The sequence below is a fragment of the Lithobates pipiens genome, unplaced genomic scaffold (assembly GCF_037356315.1).
Source record: "Lithobates pipiens isolate NorthernLeopardFrog02 unplaced genomic scaffold, aLitPip1_a1.2 Scaffold_18, whole genome shotgun sequence".
Lineage (NCBI taxonomy): Eukaryota > Metazoa > Chordata > Amphibia > Anura > Ranidae > Lithobates > Lithobates pipiens.
Genome location: NW_027507758.1, coordinates 386,225,036 through 386,239,685, shown reverse-complemented (window position 1 = coordinate 386,239,685; position 14,650 = coordinate 386,225,036). Strand labels below are relative to the sequence as shown.

Below are 14,650 nucleotides of genomic sequence, written 5' to 3'. Positions count from 1 at the left end.
TGACTTTCTTCTGGCGAGTCGATCACGCAGTATGCATGAATGTGAGTTAGAGACCTTTTAGATTGTAAGCTTCTTGAGAGTAGGGACTGATGTGAATGTATACTAAAATATGTAAAGCGCTGTGTAAATTGATGGCACTGTATAAGTACCTTTAATAAATAATGGTGTCCTGTTCAGTCAAAGGGCTATATTCTCGGTGCTGTGAACATTTTTAAGCTTTTTACTTTATGCTAACCTTAATAAACTGTTACCCTATGATCTGCTTCTGTTTCTGCCTGATTTTTACTATACATGTAATGATGTGCCCCAGAACCTGTTGCCAGACATACTAAAGGGAGGAGTGAATCTAAGCATTTTTTGATCAGTTTAAATAACTGATCACATCAATCTGGGGATTTTGTTCCTGTTGGAGAGATATCCAGTGATGGAAAAAGGTGTCATCTGCATATAAATGACCTGATGCTGCTTTTCACTTGATTTGGGTTTTTAGTGCACCTTGGGATGAATTAAATTGATACTAAACACACGCTGTTTAATTTACATTGTGCCTTCTATTCTTGTATGTGGACGATGGCACTTTTCAATAAAAACAAAAAAAAACATCAACTGTACGTACATTTTTTTTTTTGTTCCTAAATGCCCCTCCAGCCTGTGTCTCAGAATAACAAGGAGGTAAAGCCTCCATCAATCAAGATGTAATAACCCTTCTCCATTGTGTTTAGCTGGTTAGTGGGCATGGAGGAGGGAAGGAGTGGGCTGTCATTTACCAGAGTGTATGCACCCACAAATGTGACCCTGTAGTCTTGTGGGCTGTTCAGATGTGATTGGGGAAGAAATGCTCAGCATAGAAAATCACTGAAAATTGAGGCTGTGCACTAGCTGCCAACACTGCTCTGAAAAATCCCCAACTGCATTGGGGACATAAACAGAAGAGGGAGATAGAGAACAGCAGGATCAACCAGTTTTTTGCAGCATACAGAAAACCAATCCCATAGGGACTGGGTGAGTATGAACAGCATATAATGCACTATTTATTGATAGTTTTTTTTTTTTTTTTAATGATGTAGGTTTAGTGACACTTTAATTGAATGAACTCTGTGCACTTTATTGAAGTAACTTATCACTTTTTGCACATTTGCACTAAATATATATTCATTCATTTATGCAGCTTTCCCACTAATTCTGTGTTTAGCCCACAGAAAACTGTCTACACTTTGAAAGGGTAATTTGGTTGCATTTGTCTCCGAAACCAAAAGTTCCCAATCCTAACGTGAATACAAGGTTTATGGATAAGGTTTTATGAAACCTTGATTGTTGTGTTGGATACATCATTAGCTTATATTTGATAGTAAAGCTTACAGCTTTTTTTCATTCACTTTTAATTAAACTTTGAAAGATGCATGCATTTTATCTATCATTTGTGGAAAATGTAGTAGACTTAATAAAACGAAATGTCTGGCCAACTTAAGAGAAGTTTTTATGTATTTGGTACTGCACATGGCAGTAGTGAATAGTGGACTACTTTTAAAGAGGGCTTAGTTAGTGATAATGGCTAAGTATCTTATTTTTTTTTTTTCAGCATTGACATGTATGTTGATGGAAACAGCGACCTAATGACACTGATGCTATCAATGCCCTTCCAAAAAGAAGAGGAAAAGCAGAAGCAAAGAGATCTTATCAAACAAAGAGCTTTGAATCGATATTTTCCAGTTTTTGAAAAAGTATGATTGTTAAAAAAAGTTCTCTAATGCTAATGTGTATAATTGGATGTCTGGCCATGATGTATTAGAAATCTAGATAAAACTGTCACCTTGCAATGTCCTGATTGCTGCACATTGCCAGCACCCGCTGTGTTCAAGGTGTCAAGTCTAAAGTCTCCCATCTTAACATAGAACCTGCAGATCATGAATGCTTTAAGAACTGCAACATATAAAGGGCAAAATGCCAAAAGTGCTGTATGATTTCAACTTTTTTGGCACACTGAAGACAGTTTTATTCCCCTGCCCAAACGTAAAGTTATGGGTGTTCTCCTAGCTTATCTTGGTTCAAGCACCATCAACCCATTTTTTTTTTGAGGGGTTTCTCTTGGTATGCTGCACTTTGCCTTAGGCCGCGTACACACGCGCGGACTGTTCGCCCAACTTTGTCCGCTGAACAGTGTTTGGGCGGACAGTCCGCTCGTGTGTGGGCTTTCAGCGGACAGTTTCAGCGGACAGTTGGACGGACAAGGTTTTTCGGAAATTCCGTAAAACTGTCCGCTGAAACCTTGTTTCAGCGAACAGTCCGCTCGTGTGTAGGCTTGTTCGTCAAACAAAGTTGCGCGCATGCTCAGAAAGGATTTTCACGCCGAAGGCTATAATGCAGTGTATAGGACGTCGTATTTTTCGTCCCGTCGTACGTGCCGTTCACGTCATCGCGCACGGTTTCAGCAAACTGTTCGTCCGTCGTGTGTGGCCATGTCCGTCCATGCTAAGTTTGAGCGGACTGTTTGCCGAAACTGTTGGACGGACAAAGTTGTGCGAACAGTCCGCGCGTGTGTACGCGGCCTCAGACGTTTAATGCTGGCATGGTGGCATAAGCATTATGGCACTGGGTATCATACAAACCCAGGAGCCTGCCACAGTAAGATGGAGTGTGTTGCATGACCTTTGGAAGAACCAAGACTATGCAAAAAAGCTAAAGCTGGCCGCACACTAGTAGAATTTAATTTGATATTTCTCTTTGTAAGAACATTCCTTGATTTTCTAATCGCTATCTGGGTCAGATCATTTGTTTTCGACCAGTGAAAAGATCATTTGAAGGAGCAGAATATAATTTTTTTTTTTATTCAGGAAAGTCAACTCATTCCAAAATCAAATGTTAAAAGCAAATGGAATTTTGTACAAATGTACTGAGAATTTTTTTAGAAAGTGTATGGCCAGCTTTAGGCCACAGGGAAGTGAGCCTCTGTCCTCCCTGTGTTGGGGAGTTGAGCAGCTGGTTCTTGCTGCTGGGACTCTGGTATGTGAGGAGGCTAGGGTGCTGCTGGTAGGACAGATTGTTTGAATTTGAAGTGCAAATGGCCCAGCACTGGATACAAGTTATTGATTTGGGCAGTAACATAAGCAAAGTGGCTTCCTTGGGAAACTACTGAACCAGTGAGTAGCTGGTAGGTGGGCATAAAGAATTTGCTAGCGCTTAACTGGACCTTGCTCCATGTGCACTATAAAATCTCTGTGTTGGAAAAATGGTAATCTCTTCCATGAAGGACACCTTACTATAACTTTAGCATTTCTGTACCTGGAACTATTCTGAACCCAAGAACCAATCTCATCTGGGTATCGCAAACCAAGGATTAATTGGTAATGTATTCCTTCTAGAATCATTGGTTCTATGCGTTTGTACGTAGCAAAAAAAAAAAACCTCTGTTCTTTATAAATGTGCAATGACCCTTGGTGTAGGGCTGTATTTTAATAGTTTAACCACCCTCTATAAAAAAATTTTTTTTTTTACATTGAATATAGTAGTAAAGCATTAGAACCTCTTTCAGGCCCTATTTATACCATTGCCCTGTAACAAATGTTTGTTTTTTGTGTAATGTGGTGCCATTCATTTTGAATGTCCCACCAACACATCTTGCAAACTGACATGTATTGCAGGGTAACACAGTTACCACACTGCAATCACACTGTGCATGCACTACTACATTCTAACTGCTGGAAAGCAATCAATTGGCAATGCATGTGCAATGCACACTCCATGCTAGCTATGGATAGCAGGAGCAAGGGGGCAGAGAATGGGCACAGGGCAGTAGACCCATTCTACTTCATACATTATCAACTGGGGAATGGGGCAGCCTTCTGCATCTTAGCCTGGGTTCTGGACAAACCTGTCCTGGTTCTGGCTATACAAGCCTATAAACAACTTCACAAAAGGACACAAAACATCTCCCCCACTGCTGTTCCCCTGCCATGTCGTTTGGTGATTTCCACCTGTCAAAGTGACAGCCAGGAGTTGCTGTGTAAATACAGCAGTTATTAGCAGCTGCTGTCAAAAAAGGGTCTTTGTCCAAAGTGTCAAAGTTGTTACTTTTGTATTTACTCTTCTCCATTCATCGACAGATCAACAGGATAAGCTGTGATCTGCAAATGATGTCAGTTAAAGTAGAACTACAAGCAAAACTTTTTTTTTTCAGATAGAGTAAGGAAAGGATATAACTCTTTTTGGTTTTTAAATTTTCATACCTCCACATTGTATCCAAAGTAAAAAATTTTTTTAAAGCTATCTGAGCTAAGTCTCTATTTTTTTTTTAACCACTTTAGTCCCGGAAGGATCCCCCCCCCCCCCTTAATGACCAGGCCATTATTTTTTTTTCTTGTGCGATGCAGCACTGCGTCGCTTTTACTGACAATTGTGCAATGTTTTACCCAAACAAAATTGTCGTCCCCCCCCACAAATAGAGCTTTCGTTTTGGTGGTATTTGTTTATAGCGCAAAAAATAAAAACCGCAGAGCTGATCAAAGGGCGACAATTTTGAAGAAAAAAATACTTATTTTTTTGCTATAATACATATCCCCCCCCCCCCAAAAAAAGTATTCATCAGTTTAGGCCGAAATATATTCTACATATTTTTGGTTAAAAAAAATCGCAATAGGTGTATATTGATTGATTTGTGCAAAAGTTATCACATCTACAAAATATAGGATAAATTTAGGGATTTTTAATTGTTTTTACTAGTAATGGCGGCGATCTGCCATTTTTAGCAGGACATTGCATGGACAAATCTGACCCCAAATTTAACTTTTTGGGGAACCAGTGACATTATTACATCAGTGCGTAAGGATTTGTGTTTAAGGGTCCATTTACACTGGGGGCAGAAACAAAGCCAAAAACAGTAAAAGCAGCATCAAAAATGCTCATAGTAGCTCATATTACACAACAGTTTATGTGTGTTTATGGGCATTTGCTTTTATTTGCACTTTTTTTTTCCCCCAAAACATTCCCCTCTGATCATTTTTCAATGTACACTAAAATGCCAAATGCTGCATTTATGTGAGTTTTTTTTTTTTTTTTTTTTTTTTTTTATGCCCAGTGTGCCCAGACCAGTTATAGTTTAAAGTGAATGTAAAGTCTAGTTTTTTACAACAAAAAAAATGTTACTTTGGAAAACACAAAATGATTGTTAACCTAGGGTATTTCCAGCAGGCAAAGCTGTGTTGTCTAGGGTGGTGAGGGAATGGATAAAAAGTCAGGATCCTCAACATATAGTCCAAAGTTCTGACAAATGAGCATCAAAGAGTCAATAAATAAAAATGTTAGGAATGACTCCTGATAGGGGTGCAGGGTTTTTAAGGAAAGGAAAGAGCCTGGGTGATTACCACAGGGAGTATAGGTGGCACAGGGAAGGCAGCACACTGGAGAGCATAATAACCTCTGGGAAGAATACAAGAAAAACAGACAAGCAGTGCCAATCTAAGTGCAGCAATATTGTAACATATTTAATTAAGTAGTAATGCACTAGCTCAAATGGATAAAAGCAGGCACATCACAGTAAATATCAGATGAACAACTGGGCCCCAGAACGATCATCCAGGCAGTGCTGTGGTTTCCGGAGTCCCGGGCAAGAGCGTAAAGGGCGCAGGAAGCCGTCACTCAGGAAGTCCCTGGTCTCAGTAGGGGGGGGGGGGGGGAGCTATGACGTGCACACGTTCGGAGCATGCATGCTCCTTCGTCAGGCATAGTTGTCTGCCATCTTAGGTGTGGTATATAGAGCTGGCAGAACAAAGAGTAATGAATAAAAGGCACCAAAAATAAAAAAATTATTAAGATTGGATGGATGATCTGATTGGAGGAAGAATTGGATTAAAAATAAAAATGATATAAATATAAATAAAAATAAACAATATTAAAGTGAAAAATAGAAAAAATAATAATTAAAAAGTATGTTATACTTACCTGTTCTGTTGCAGTGGTTTTGCACAGAGCAGCCCCAATCCTCCTCTTCTCGAGTCCCTGGCTGGCTGTCCTGGCCCCTCCTCCTGTTGAGTGCCCCCACAGCAAGCAGCTTGCTATGGGGCACCCGAGTCAAGTCATAGCTCTGTGTGTTCATTCCCTGTGTCCGGCCCTGCCCCCATTCTCTTCTCGGTGGCTGACTTTGATTACAGCCGAAGCCAATGGTGCCACGCTGCTGTCTCAGCCAATGAGGGGAATCCCGGGCAACCGAGACATTCCTCCAATATCGCTGGATCTAGATGGACCTCATCCTAATGTGTAGAATGCATTAAGATAAAAAAAAAACTTCGGCCTTTACAATGCCTTTAAAATATAAACCTGAAATTTTTTTCTTTTGCTGACCTCTATGATTGTATTTACAATTTTTGTGTGGTTAATCTACCATTTTAGGCTTTGGAAAACAAGAAATATTTAGTTGGAGACAAGTTAAGTTTTGCAGATGTGAGTCTTGTGGAAACCATTTTAGCAGTGGAAGAGGTACATCCTGATATCCTGCAAGACTTTCCTAACTTACAGGTAAACAAACTCCATAACTTACATGGATGTTTATGCCATTTCTATTACAGTTGTTGGTAAACTTGGTCTGATTAATTTTACTGTCTGATGGCTGCATGACAATATAGATTTATCATAGGTAAGCACAGCCTATTGCATTATGGTGTGTACCCCAAATGTCAAACACACAGGCATGTGTGCATGTATACTCAGTGTCAGTAGGGCAGAGATTGTTGTCAGTAGGGCAGTGGACAGTGTCAGTTATATTAATTTTTTACAATTTTTTTTTTTTTTTTTTTAAGCCCTGTTAGGGGGCTTTGGTGAAATATCAGGAGTATAAATGGGGGGAGTCTGTACCAAATGGGGTGATTAGGGTGTGCCCAGGCACACCTGGCATGCACTGTGCGTATGCACAGTATTACATACTGTACATAGAGACGACTTTATGAATAAGCTCATGAGGGAGTAAAATGCATTGAGTTTGCATTATCAGATTGATCAGTTTATGCATCAGTCATTCGAACATATGTAGATGAGGTTTTTAATTGGGGAGTCACTTCTTTCTAAAAATGCAATATAGATTTTATATTGCTTTAACTCAGTTGCTGAAACAGGTGTTATGTCCTGCTATAACCTGGGAACAGTAATAATCGCTGTGCGGTGAAATAACTGGCCGTATACAATAATTACTACTGGTAATTTTGCAAACGATTATGAAATAAACTGGTAGAAAAGTTTGAATACAGTAAAACATTTCATTTGCACTTTATTTTTATTATTGATTACTAAGACCCTTTCACACAGAAGTGTTTTTCAGGCTCTGCAGTGCTAAAAATAGCGCCTGAAAAAAGTCTCAGCTACAAACCCAGTGTAAAAGCCCGAGGGCTTTCACACAGAGGGCGCTGCGCTGGCAGAGCGTCACAAAAAGTCCTGCCAGCAGCTTCTTTGCAGCAGTGGAGGAGTGGTGAATACACCGCTCCTCCACCATTCTTCCCCATTGAAAACCACAGGGCAGCATTTTGTGGGTGGATTTAACCCCATTTCGGCTGATAGCGGGGGGTTAAAACTAAAAATAGCGCCACTTTACCACTGACACCCGGGGTTGCTCAGTGTGAAAGGGGTCTAATAGACAGTCCCCGGGTTACAAATAAAATGGTGACTGTTGCTTTGTTAAGTTGAATCTGTAAGTCAGAACAGGTAGTTTTTATTTTTTTTGTGTAGCTCTAGCCAAAAAAATGTAAGCTTTTTGAATAGCATAGGGAAGGAACACCCCTGTAACATTTTGTTTTGCTGTCTGTGCCCCTGTTCAGAAGATATCACCTCACTTTCTGTCCCAATGACAATTGGCTTTTGAAAATTTTGGGTTGTTGTGGAAGCCTTGGTGATAAAGCCTCTGTGGAGACTAGTGATGGCCGAACGGTTCGCTCGGCGGTCGTTTTGCAGCGAATTTCGGCTATTCGCGGTCCGCCCGATCGGCGGACTATTGCCGCCGTTCGCCCGGCGGACTTGCGTGTTTACTGTGTAAAAGAACTTTGACCTATGATGACACATCCATCATGGGGTACAGGACAGCCAATTGAGACATTACAGCACATGGACACTTGGACATTCCCCCTAACTTATAAATACACCCGATCCGGCGGCCAATTTACATTCTTTCTTCTGTCACTATAGGGAGAGGTTGCTGTGTGGAGCAGGGAGAGATTGCAGTGACCCAAATCGCTAGCTATTAGGTCCACAAAAGTTCTTTCAGGACTGGTATAGGTGTTAGGTGTAGTTCAGGATATAGGTTTGAGGCAGTGCTGTGCTGGTGATTGTTGCAGCAGCCTGAGTGTCTTTTGTCAGTTTAGAGAAAGGGACAGGACGGTGTGTGCTGCAGGGACAGTCAGTTTAGTCATTAGCTGTTACTATCAGGTCCACAAAAGTGCTATTCCAGTTATTGTTCCAGCAGCCTCTGTTTTGTCAGTTTATATAGGGACAGGCAGGAAGCTGTGTGTGAGGCAGTGAGGGTCAGTTTAATCAGTAGCTGTTACTATATTAGGTCCACAAAGGTTCTTTTCAGGACTGGTATCAGTGGTATGGTAATAGGCTTGTACACGCATAATATTCTTTCTTCCAAATATAGAAAGAATATTATACTTGACTGCTGCCCTTCTGCTGCTGTCTGCTAATCAGTCACAACCTACTTGTTCCACAAAGGTCCTTATAAGGACTGGTAACCTGCTGTAGGGTGCTACAGTACATAGGGTTGAGTGAGGTACAGTCTGCTATTCCGTAAGGACTGGTATAGGTCCACAATACATAGGGTTGAGGTGCACTACTGCTGACCGCTGCCCTATACTGCAGCAGTCCTTCATCAGTATAGGGACTGATGTACAGTCTGCTAATCAGTCACACACAACCTACTTGTTCCACAAAGGTCCTTGTAAGGACTGGTAACCTTTTGTAGGGTGCTACAGTACATAGGGTTGAGTGAGGTACAGTCTGCTATTCCTTAAGGACTGGTATAGGTCCACAATATATAGGGTTGAGGTGCACTACTGCTGACTGCTGCCCTATACTGCAGCAGTCCTTTATCAGTATAGGGACTGAGGTACAGTCTGCTAATCATTCACAACCTACTAGTTCCACAAAGGTCCTTATAAGGACTGGTAAGGTATAGGGTACTACAGTACATAGGGTTGAGTGAGGTACAGTCTGCTAATCCTTAAGGACTGGTATAGGTCCACAATATATAGGGTTGAGGTGCACTACTAATGACTACTGCCCTATTCTGCAGCAGTCCTTTATGAGTATAGGGACTGAGGTACAGTCTGCTAATCACAACCTACTAGTTCCACAAAGGTCCTTATAAGGACTGGTAAGGTATAGTGTACTACAGTATATAGGGTTGAGTGAGGTACAGTCTGCTAATCACAACCTAAAAAGCACACCGTACTATATGCCCGTACCCTCCTGTTTGAAGAGGTTGAGCGGTGTCATATTTTTGGGGCCCAGCAGCAAGTTTCTGGTATAAGTGCTGCTGTTAGTGCTCTCTATCTCGGTGCTGGTGTCAGTGCACTCTATTACGGTGCAGGTGTCAGTGCTGTATATCACGGTGCTGGTGCTGGTGATCATCTCCTGCACCCTCTTCTTTGCCTACCCTGACCTTCCCTCGCCTCCATTGTCTCAAGAGTCCTGAATTGTCAGAATTTCACATATAAAAAAAGAATGCTTGTAGTTGTCGATCCCAGATTCACCTCATACATGTGTTATGTCATTGGCCATGTGGTGGGACTATGTGTGCACAGCTAGTAATAATTTTGTGGCTGCAAATATGACCTGTAGGTTTGTAAAGTTCACCATCCCTGTGCTATTCTGACTTCCTCCTGGGGCTGCTTATTATGAGGGGCTCCCACCATCCCTGTGCTGTGCTGACTTCCTCCTGGGGCTGTACCTCTGCTGTGAATATTATGAGGGGCTCCCACCATCCCTGTGCTATGCTTATTATGAGGGGCTCCCACCATCCCTGTGCTGTGCTGACTTCCTCCTGGGTCTGCTTATTATGAGGGGCTCCCACCATCCCTGTGCTGTGCTGACTTCCTCCTGGGGCTGCTTATTATGAGGGGCTCCCACCATCCCTGTGCTATGCTGACATCCTCCTGGGGCTGCTTATTATGGGGGGCTCCCACCACCCCTGTGCTATGCTGACATCCTCCTGGGGCTGCTTATTATGAGGGGCTCCCACCATCCCTGTGCTGTGCTGACTTCCTCCTGGGGCTGTACCTCTGCTGTGCATATTATGAGGGGCTCCCACCATCTCTGTGCTATGCTCATTATGAGGGGCTCCCACCATCCCTGTGCTATGCTCATTATGAGGGGCTCCCACCATCCCTGTGCTATGCTGACCTCCTCCTGGGGCTGCTTACGGTGCAGGTGTCATTGCTGTATGTGACGCTGCTGCTGTCAGTGCTGTATATCACGGTGCTGCTGTCAGTGCTGTATATCACGGTGCTGGTGTTAGTGCTTTATGTCACGCTGCTGATGTCAGTGCTCTCTATCATGGTGCTGTTGTCAGATCACTCTATCACGGTGCAGGTGTCATTGCTGTATGTCACGCTGCTGATGTCAGTGCTGTATATCACGGTGCTGGTGTTAGTGCTTTATGTCACACTACTGATGTCAGTGCTCTCTATCACGGTGCTGTTGTCAGATCACTCTATCACGGTGCAGGTGTCATTGCTGTATGTTACGCTGCTGATGTCAGTGCTCTCTATCACGGTGCTGGTGTCATATGACTCTATCACGGTGCAGGTGTCATTGCTGTATGTCACGCTGCTGGTGATCATCTCATGCACCCTCTTTGTCTACCCTGACCTTCCCTCTCCTCCATTGCCTTCATGCGCTCCACAGTCCTGAATTGTCACAACAATTTCCCATATAAAAAAGAATGCTTGTAGTTGTCGATCCCAGATTCACCTCATACATGTGTTATGTCATTGGCCATGTGGTGGGACTATGTTTGCACAGCTAGTAATTATTTTGTGACTGCAAATTTGACCTGGTAGGTTTGAAAAGTTCACCTCCCATTGAAGTCAATGGGGCCCGCCGCGAACGTTCCGGTTCGCGAACTATCGGCCACGTTCGCGGTTCGCGAAACGTCCCGTCGGAAGTTCGTCCATCACTAGTGGAGACACCTTTTTCCCATAATAACTCTTATGCAGCACACACACGACCAGACTTTCCGGCAGACTTGCTCTGGCGGAACGGAATCTGTTGAACCATTCGATCATGTGTAGGCTTCAGCTGACTTTTTTTTTCCAAAAAGTCAGGCGGATGTAGAAATAAAACATGTTTCAAATCTATCTGGCGGACTAAAAATAGGGAAAACCGTTCGTCTATGTGCTAGTCTGATGGACCAAATACGACGCAAGGGCAGCTACTGGCTATTGAACTTCCTTGTTTAGTCCTGTTTACTTCATCACGTTCAAAACTAACAGACTTTCGAATGGACTTAGTCCGGTTCTGTGTGGCCAAGTCCGTTTCGTTCAGAAAGTCTGTAAGACCCCTGCTGAAAGTCCATCGGGAAGACCGTCGTAGAGTGTCGCCCCCCTCTCTCCTGCACCCCTCTATCACCAATAGATAGATTCATGCATTGCATGAATCTATCTATTGTCGCCGCTACCGCCCCCTATTCAGGTGTCCTGCCCCTTGTCGGGCACTGGGCATCTGAATTACAGTGGCGGGTGTGTTTTCGGAAGTGCTGTGGGCTCTAATAGGCTTCCAAATTGGTAAACAGTGGGCGCACTGCTGTGCATTCGCTGTTTGCACAGTGTTGTGTTAGAGAAGTGAATACATTGCTTCCCTAACACTGACCCGCCTCTCAGCCAATCAGGTGCTCGGGTCTGGTTATCCTGTCACCTGATTGGCTGAAGTGACAGGCGCTGTATTTGGACGCCTATCAGGATTCCAATCATAGCAGAGATGACAGAGGATGGAAGAAGACGTGGAGGACAGCGCCGAGACAGGTAAGTGCCGGGCGGGGGGAGGGGGGGGCCCTGCCAGCATTTGTTAGGAAACAGTAGCGTCAATTGATTGGGCACACTGGCGCCAATTGATGGGGCACACCTGCCGCAATTCATGAGCACATTGGCAGCAATTGATGGGCACACTGGCAGCAATTGATGGGCACAGTGGCAGCAATTGATTGGGCATAGTTGTGGCAATTGATTGGGCACACTGCCAGCAATTGATTGGGCACACTGCCAGCAATTGATTGGGCACAGTGGTGGCAATTGCTGGGCACAGTGGCGGCAATTGATGGGCACACTGGCAGAAATTGATGGGTACAGTAGCTGTGTTTGATGGCAGAGTGGCGCAATTTACGGGTACAGTGGCTGTGTTTTGATGGGCACAGTGGTTACACTTGATGGGGTTTTTTTTCAGTTTGTTTGCACCCCCCCCAAAAATTTTGAGCACTTGACGCCACTGCCATCGGACCGAGTCCGTGAAAGTCCTGTCGTGTGTACGCGGCATTACAGAAGTGAACTGCCCTTCCTAGGGGTAGATTTCCTCTCACTTTCTGTGGTCTACCTCCGTTTTTAAGTTGGGCATCGTAACTAGGGGACCACCTGGCTATCAAAGCTGGATCTCAACTCCTTATGGAAAAATACCATTGTGCTCTTTGCTTCCAGTGGTCACCAAGGATTTTTTTTTAAATATTAACTTTGTTTTTTAAAGTGGTTGTTATTTCAATTTTATTTTTATTTTTTTGTGGTGATGTCATCCTATGATAACTTTTTAAGTATACGAGCGATTGGTTTTTATATTTTATGTATTACTTTCTATTTCTTTAGGCTTTCAAAGCAAGAATGAGTGCAATACCAACAATTAAGAACTTCCTGGAGCCAGGGAGTCCAAAAAAGCCTGTTGCTGATGAAACATATGTTAACACCGTAAAGAAAGTTTTGTCCTTGTCCTGGTGATTTAATAAAAATATAAATGTGTTTAATAAAAATATCCATCAAATCTTATTTTGTTTTGATATGTGAACAACAAGTTCATTGTAGTAGTCTGTATTTTTGAATTAAACAGTTTATAGAATACTTTACTCTTTTCTGTTTTCAAAACATTAAACTTGGAATTTTTTTTTCTTTTGAGAACGGCTATGATTAGATGTGTGGCAAAATTGCTGGGCCTTTGAAAAGCAATCTTCAATCAGATTGATTTTCAGAGTCGTTGACAGTTGATGAGGAGGCAACATGTTGCCTCCTCCCGACCTGTTTTAATGCCACAACTGCCTGCAGCATGGCCCCATTCCACCAAATGCGGCTGGTGGGATCATTTTTGCTGCATCTATGAAACTAGGCACCCCAGCTATATCATAGAGCGACAGATATGTGAGAGTCTGAGAGGGCTGCACACCCCAATTAAAGTCTTTGAAAAAAAGTGGAAAGTTCCCCACGGGGCTTTTTAGCAGCAAATAGGAGTCAAATATTTTGTAAAAATTATAGATTTTTTTTTTATTTAAAAAAAAATGGTTAGACTCAAAACATATATAACATTTAAAATATGAGCTCTGGTATATACAAAGCGAGACAAATTAGGCTAGGAAAGTTTATACATCAAAGAGTGATACATTGTTACACTTGAACACCATCCGATGTATGGAAATGCTGCAATGCATTTCAATGCATATTGTGGCGAGTGAGTATAATCCATTTGAAAAGATGCATGTCATTAAAAAAGTGTTTATAGAAAACATATGTGTATTAAATCAAATATATGTTATGGGTGTGCACGCAAGCAGTTCATACCCAAACCACAAAATGGGCAAACAAAAATGGAAAAAAAATAAAAATAATTTTTTTTTTTTTTTTTGAAGGCCTTCTCCTTTGCTTTTATAAGCATTTTTACAATTGAGTTAAGCCATCCAAGACTTTTGTTCACTCTTTTAAATTTATTACCCAATGGGTTGCATTGGCTAATGCCCTTATTTAATATGCTCTTAAAGCAAACCCATCTCACCTCCGTGTTCTTTGTTCCTAAGATTTTATCCCAATTTATGCCTTCTAGCAAGGTTCGGGCCGTGTATACACGACTTATGCCAGTGTCAATGTCAGGTATGAACGCCTTTGCATCACCATACTTCCCAAAGTGGTTCAATCTCAGTACACCAACCAATGTAACAAATTTTGTTCTGTATGCAGCTATGCATCCAAAGTAAACACAGACATGTCACCGCTTGCAAAATATATGCTTCTCAAAGAGCTCACCAAGACAAGTCTCAAAAACTACAGAGGCTGGAAACCCACCTTCAAAGCCACAATCAGTGAACTAGATGTCACAACAACAAAATAATAAGATTTGCTTATCAGGTGGTTAGGGCCTCAATCTGCTGAATGTATCAAAAGGCTCCAAGCTGTTCACATTGGCCATCCTGCTGCAGGTCTTGATGCTGTGTGGGACAGATTGAAACATAGCTTCTGCAGCCCAGAAGTCACTGAGGATGCTTTATTTAAAACGTTGAAAGCTTACCAAAAATATCTAGCAGAGGCAAGCTAATGTTTCAAGAGGTCAGTGACCTTCTCTTGGACTTCAACTCGCCAGGGCTGATACTTACCTGGCCTCTGTTAACTAGATATCATTTGTGGGGTTAACCCAATAGCCTCCAAATTACCTTGTG

General features: G+C 42.4%; 1 protein-coding gene across 2 annotated transcripts in view; it reads left to right on the top strand.

Annotated features, from left to right (window-relative positions):
• LOC143988319 (glutathione S-transferase 3-like) overlaps positions 1-13,070 on the top strand; it is a 48,986-nt gene extending 35,916 nt beyond the window's left edge. For both annotated transcript variants that reach the window (XM_077487785.1, XM_077487784.1), the window contains exons 5-7: positions 1,580-1,721; positions 6,382-6,507; positions 12,822-13,070. In XM_077487785.1, coding sequence (XP_077343911.1) covers positions 1,580-1,721; positions 6,382-6,507; positions 12,822-12,950 — 397 coding nt within the window. In that variant the 3' untranslated portion in view covers positions 12,951-13,070. The remainder of the gene's footprint in view (positions 1-1,579; positions 1,722-6,381; positions 6,508-12,821) is intronic.
• The last annotated feature ends 1,580 nt before the right edge of the window (positions 13,071-14,650 follow it).